The 7,061-nt window shown below is 37.7% G+C and overlaps 1 protein-coding gene across 1 annotated transcript in view; it reads left to right on the top strand.

Moving 5' to 3' along the window:
• LOC119591550 overlaps positions 1-6,947 on the top strand; it is an 8,628-nt gene extending 1,681 nt beyond the window's left edge. The window contains exons 3-8 of the mRNA XM_037940301.1: positions 95-222; positions 434-4,865; positions 5,129-5,425; positions 5,640-5,850; positions 6,053-6,207; positions 6,417-6,947. Coding sequence (XP_037796229.1) covers positions 95-222; positions 434-4,865; positions 5,129-5,425; positions 5,640-5,850; positions 6,053-6,207; positions 6,417-6,491 — 5,298 coding nt within the window. The 3' untranslated portion in view covers positions 6,492-6,947. The remainder of the gene's footprint in view (positions 1-94; positions 223-433; positions 4,866-5,128; positions 5,426-5,639; positions 5,851-6,052; positions 6,208-6,416) is intronic.
• Positions 6,948-7,061: the final 114 nt, after the last annotated feature.

Below are 7,061 nucleotides of genomic sequence, written 5' to 3'. Positions count from 1 at the left end.
TATGTACATCAGGTTATGACATATTTCTGCCAAAAATTAAATAGATATAGGTAGAAAATTCCTTGTACAATTTGTGTTCATACCTTTTCTTCAGGTATTGAACAGCATTGATGCCAATGCCTCATGCATTGCCATTCGAATCGACCCAACCATTTTTCGAATCCAGGTTGTTGACAATGGTGATGGTGTCACAGAAGAGAATCTAAAATTGTTAGGTAAAAGGTAAGTTTATTTTAATACTAGTGATATTGTATCAAATTTTTCCTTTTATTGGTCTTCAGTATTTTACTTTTGTTATCAGAAACTAAAATGATAACTTTTGATTGGTCTTAGTTCACTATTGATGATTAGAACTGTTTGCTCATGTAAAATAAAAATATTATATTGTTGAACAAAGTTCATCCTCATTTAATGTTGAGCTTTCTTATTTCAGACATGCCACAAGCAAATGCCATAGCTTGGAAGATCTTAATTCCAACCTGGGGCATTATGGCTTCCGAGGAGAGGCCTTGGCCAGTCTGGTGGAAGTGGCTGCCATTGTGGACATCACCACACGACCACGGGGAACAGTGCAAACACTGACCAAGATTTTTGCCTATGGCAAAGAGAAGTCCATCAGTGTTGCTAAAGTACCCAGGCCAAGTATTGGAACCACAATAACTGTCCAAGATTTTATGTACAACATGCCTGTCCGGCGAAAGTTGATGAAGGAGGCAATTGACATTGAGAACATAAGAGTACGATTGGAAAGCTTTGCCCTCATACACCCTAAAATATCACTTAGTCTAAGAAATGACATTGGCCAGTCAAAGGTGATGCATACTAATAAATCAAACTCTACTTTGTCAACATTCATGCAGCTGTTTGGTTTGGAGAAGTCTCAGGGTCTAGTAGAGGTTGAACATATTGTTGATCAGTTTACAGTTACAGGTTACATCAGTGTCCAGCCACACCTGACCAAGGCCCTGCAGTTTATTTATGTGAATAAGAGAGTTGTGCTGAAAACAAAAATACACAAGATGATGAACTATCTTTTGGCACGCACATCAATCATAAGCAATAGACTCCACCCAACAACACCTCTCCAAGGAAAATCTTCTAGCCCACCAAAGGGGTTGAAATTGCATGGCATATATGTAATCAACATTGAGTGCCCGCCAAAAGAGTATGATATATGCATGGATCCCACAAAGACTCTTGTAGAATTCAGGGATTGGGACAAGCTTCTTCTCTGCATAGAAGAAATGGTTATTAAGTTTGCTGAGGAGGAGAGATTGGCCATATCTCTCGACGAGCGATTCAGAAGATCTGGGCGGGACCAGGTAATGGCAGAGGAGGAGAGTCAGGCTGAGCCTCATAGTAGCCAAGCTCTGTTACAGGTATTTAGTCTCAAAAGATCAGGAGAAAATAGTAACTCGAAAGGAGAGCCTCGGGAGAAGTACGGTAGAACACTCTGTACTTATGATAACTTGTCAGCAGTTCATAGTATCCCTGTCAGAAGAAAAAATAGTGAGAAGAAAAACACTCAGAGGTATAATGAGATAGATTCTGATGATGATGGAACTGTACTGAGAGCTGTTGAGGATAGAGAGATAGATGATGAAAGTTGTCATCCATCAGAAGTATGTGTAAGTAAAGAAACTGATGGTCTTAATTCAGAGAGAATGGGTGAAATTTGTGATAACAATTCTCCTCCAAGTTCCATCTCAAAGCAAAGCTTATCACCAAGAATACCAAGTACAAGAAGTCCAGAGAAAATTCAAGAAGCCAGAAATAAAGTCCGTAGTTCTTTAGATATGTTTAAGAGAATGGTTACTCAAAGTGACAGTGACACAACCAATCCACATCCTTCTTGTGAAGATCAGTCTGTGAGTAAGGCAAATGTGTTAAGAGAAACAGGAAGGTCAAACAGTGAAACGCAGGATGAAGCAAGCAATAAAGACAACAACAAAAAACGTAGCTCTTTAGAGGAATTTAAAAGTTTTTATAATGAAGATTTGAAGAAATGTAAACAGGAATCATATGAAACACCCAAGGAACTAATCAGAAGCCCTCCCAGGGAGCCACCACCTCTTAGAGTAGCATTGTCACCTCCTACTTCTACAGAAGATGCATCACAAGAGGTTAGCATATATCCGATAATAAAAAATTTGGAAGGAGATGAAGAACGAAAGGAGAAAAAATCTTTCAGCAAAACCCTCAGTGAAGGATGGAAGAAGCATCAAGCAAAAGCTAAATCTTTAAAATGCCTTCAGAAATTTGAATTCCAAAGGAAGTCGTCTGATCAATCCACCTGCATCAACAAGAGTACAAGTTATGAAGTGGCACAGAGAGGTAAGAAAAGTCCCAAATCAGAATTCAACAACTCTGAACCCAAGACCAGGTATCAGACCAGGAAGTCCTTACACCAGAAAATGAAAGATTCAGCCACAGTCCAAACATCAGATAGTGAATCTGATAATGATGCCAATGGAAAAGCTCTTCACAAGGAATCCGGAAAATCTGTGGATCTAGACTGCAGCTTCAAATTCCAGCCAGTACTAGAGTCAGAAATTAAGGAGGCAAAGTCTCTCAAAAATGAAGATATTCTAGATGATACAGTTAGCCAGACTAGACTAGAGAGAAGCAGCTTGGGTTCTAGAATAGTCATGTTATCTAAAGAACCTGCAGAGAGATCTACACAAGATGCAGTGGCAAATGATTATAACAAGTGCAGTGAAATAGTTGACTACAGAGAGGAGATCCAGAGATATATTCCAGATGAAAACTGTGTGGAAAACAATAAATATCATGAAGTCCATGAACCTTTGACATCCCAAGCAAATGATATAGAAGCATTTACAACTGGTAATAAGCCTGACTTTGGTCATCAAGCATTAAACCAATCTGAAGATATGGAAAAAAATATATCCCAGACAGTATCTGAACAGGGAGAGACGTTTTCAAAAACTCATCATACTGCAAAGAATAATTTGGATTACTATTGCAAAGCAATATCCCCAACACAGCCTTTTGTCATTGAAGGTATCTCCAGTGGAAAAAATTATGTGACTTGCAGCACACAGCAAGTTATCACAGACCAAAGTTCAGACAAAGTGCAAGATGATGCTCAAGAAGGTAGTGGATTTTTGTCTGATTTTATTGATAGGGATGCTGTGGACTCTGTAGTCAAATGTAATTTAAGAAGTAATGACCTAGATGTACCTGATGCCCCAAAGAATGTTAAACAGTTAAAAGTGTGTCATTCAGAAAACGATAACGATGTTAATATGAAGTATGTTGGAGAGAACCAAACTATTTGCAACTCAATAGGTGCTTCTAGCATACAAGAGGATTGTGAACCCTTACCACTTTCTAAGAAGAATAATCCAAATACTGAAGTAAATTTCAGACTTTGTGAATCAGCATCACAGATTAGCAGTGCTGAAGATGCTGGCACAGAAAGCCATATATGTAATGAAAATGTTGCAGGTATCAGAAGTAGTGATGAGTACAATCAAATGGAGATAAAGAGCCACAATAAATATATCCAATCACCTCATCTCATTTCATCAGATAACCCTGGCTTGCAGAATCCCCTGTCTGCATCTCTCCATTTTTCAGAGCTCTCCATACCTAGCACCAGAGATTCTCCATCAATTTCACAGTGTGCATCATCACTTGCTGATACTAGTAATGCTAAAACTCTTTTTGGCTCTAGTGTTCCAAGTCTTAGCAGTGACAGTTCATGCATGACAGAGAAAACAGAAAGTACAAAAAGAACATTTCCTTCTTATAACATAGTTTTCCATGGCAAAATGATACATATTGATGGTAAAAATCAGTTGGCAGTACCTACAGATCAGGAAGGAGGTTGTCATACAGTAAGTCAAGAAACATCACCCAAGCAGCAGGAGCAAAATAGTTCTAGTTTAGAATCAGAAAGCTTGCTCAAAAAAACATCTGGAAAAGAGAAAGATGATTTAGTAGAATCTAATGTTCCTAGTAGGAGTTCAAGTGATATAGAGTTTAGTAATGATAATCATCAGAATTCAGAGGATAAGGTATGTAACAAAAAGGCAATAAGAAAAAATAATCCAGCATATTTGCAGGATGACAGTAGTTATGACATGACACACAGTTCTAAAGCTGACTGCATAACAGAGCATGATCCAAAACAGTCAACAAGTAGTTATCTCAGGAATCTCTGGAAGGAAGCAAATGATGACAGTGGAAGGAAAGTCTACATAAACCTCCAGACAGGAAACACCTCTTATGAAGCTCCAGTTGTTAACGAGATGCCAGAATGGACAAGCAGCCAGCCACAAGGGGCCCCAGTTCTCAGAATACCTTTATCTGAAGAACCTGAAGCTGAAGGAAGCCACCAGAAGCAAGATTTTGTCCTCACACATGGATATAGTGCCTTCATGTCATGGAAAAAGAGAAGGGAAATGGAGAAGAAGAAAGCATTGGGAAAATCAGAGATTAAGGCGTCAAGTAACGCTGATGATAACAGCAGAGATACACAGCAGGATCAGTTTAGGCAGGAGGCAGTCAGCAAAGAAGGAGAAGAATGTGAGTCCCTAATATCTCCAGGAATGAAGGAAGCTATACAGTCCATATTGCAGGATTCTGGAATGGATGACGATTCCATTAAGTGGTCTGAGAAACCATCAAATTTAGGCAGTATAGAGGAAGAATCATCAGAAGTGGCCCAGATCTGTCAAGAATGGGAGCCACCAACATTTGCCATGGATGCAGATATACTGAGTTCAAAAGTTCAGGTAACAGGTAGTGAACGAGGAGTGAATAAGGACTCGTCTGTAAAAATCTATAACATTGTCCATCCATACAAGTTCTCTCAGGAAATGCTTCAGACCTGCAGGGTAAGATATTTGCAATACTTATGTGCTGGGATGTCATTCTTTATCATTCTCTTTCATTCTCACTCTCAACTTATCTCTATTATACGCTCATTTGCTGCTGGCTTTTAAAGTGTTCTTCTTACAGAAAATGCATGTTCTGTTAAGCCTGAACTATATTTTGAAGGTATTTAAAAGGATTAAAAGCCCAATTTCCATAGGATAGAAGAATGGTAGGAAGTAATAGAAAAAGTATGTGTTCTATTAATTGTATCATATTCTTACAGGTATTAGGCCAGCTGGACAAGAAGTTCATAGCCTGTAAAATTACTTACACTTCTTCTGATCCAACTCTACACAAAGTGAATGAAATTATAGTACTTTTTGACCAACATGCAGTCCACGAGAGAGTGCGTCTTGAGACCCTCACTGAAGAGAACTACGAATCCCTAGAAAATGGAGAGCGTGTGATTCGCACTTGTATGATTACACCACCCCTGGAAATGACCCTTCCCGAGAGTGAAGTTAGACTGATGATGGCATACACAAGAACATTAATACAATGGGGCCTTCATTTCACACAAGTATGTGCAATGGTTAATATTTCATCAGCTTCATTTAACTAACTTTTCTGAATTTATTCCTTTATCTTGAACCAGAACCGTTCTTCAGAAATTGCAAATTAAATCTAATTTTTTGAGCATGCAGAAGAGTGCATCACTGCATACAATTGTACTGTTTGTATTTGTTACTTGCACTTTTGCCCCCTGTATGTTTGTTCTCTTACTTCTGACTTAGGTCAGTGCATCACAGGTGAATTTCCACTCTATACCAAGTATTCTGGTTGCACGGGAACGACATGAGCTTCGTCAGCGTCGCTGCCAGTCAGCGACAGCCATTATTGAAAGCATTGTGCGAGATGTTTGTTACACCTTGCACCAGACAGGTGGTGTTGTCTCAACAATGCCAAAACCCCTAATGAATGTCCTTTGCAGTCAGGCTTGCAGAGGTAAGTTGAGCCCTTTAGATTTTATTTTTCTTTACACCAAAATCATATGCATTGAAAAATGTTTTATGATTTACTTAGGTATTTCTTTGAAATTTTACATTTGAGTTGGTTTGTAGATTTTGAAAGTAATGCAGATGTAAATCACTGATGAAACCTTAAATAGAAGCATAACTAGTTTCTTTTATCTTTGCATGAACTTCAGGAGCTATCAAGTTTGGAGATGAATTAAGTTATGGCGAGTGTGAAAATCTAGTGAAATCACTGTCCTCTTGTGCACTGCCCTTCCAATGTGCCCACGGACGTCCCTCAATAGTCCCTGTGGTTAATCTGACGCACCTTGCAAAGGGAAGGAAAAAAGTGAGTATAGACAAGGACACCTTGATATAACTTAACTTCAATGAACAGTTTTACTACTTGGAATGCATCATACTGAAAAATAAAAATTTCTTTTTTTTTTTCTGTAGAAAAAGTGATATATATTCATTGATATATATGACTTGATCTGCTATATATTTAATCCATATGGGGAAATACCATACATGATTTTTATTCTCTTGCCTTTGCAGGAAAGGAAACCCAACTTGCACAAGCTAAGAGAAGCTATTGAGGAGGAAGCATTGGGTGAAGAGATCATGGACTAATTGATTTAAAAATGGAACATCATCCATGTACTTAATGGAATGGGTTTTGTTAGTATGGAAATGAGCACATTTTCTACAATGTAATCCTTAAATTTGTATGTTTGTCTTGACACTTCATTTGTAAAAGTAGGCCAGTGTAGTCCGAAACAAGTTTCAAAGGCACATGACAAGTTTGGTATGTATACAGTTTGAGAATGAACAGGATTCAAGTTATTTATATCTAAGACTGTCTTGCCAGGTAACAGAATTCTATTTTTTCTGTGCAAGTGCCTTACTGGAAGAATAGGTTGTGATATTTATTTTTAGATTTGGTTAAATAAGATTTTGAGAAGTAGCTTTTCAAAATGTATATATTTTAATATACTATAAACTTTGTTTTATATTGTTATCCAAGATCCTTTTAAAAGGACTTCTTGTCTTTGTTTTCTATTTTTAAATAAATCAGAGGTTTATTCATGAAGATTTTAATTATCTATTATCATAGTTTGATCAAATCCAGTGTTTGAACAAAAGGAAGTTTTGAAAGACTTCAGAACCCAATAAAGCTTTTATTTTTTATTTTCTTGTCTG

This window comes from Penaeus monodon, chromosome 28 (assembly GCF_015228065.2).
Source record: "Penaeus monodon isolate SGIC_2016 chromosome 28, NSTDA_Pmon_1, whole genome shotgun sequence".
NCBI lineage: Eukaryota > Metazoa > Arthropoda > Malacostraca > Decapoda > Penaeidae > Penaeus > Penaeus monodon.
This window is presented reverse-complemented; position numbering and strand designations above follow the sequence as displayed.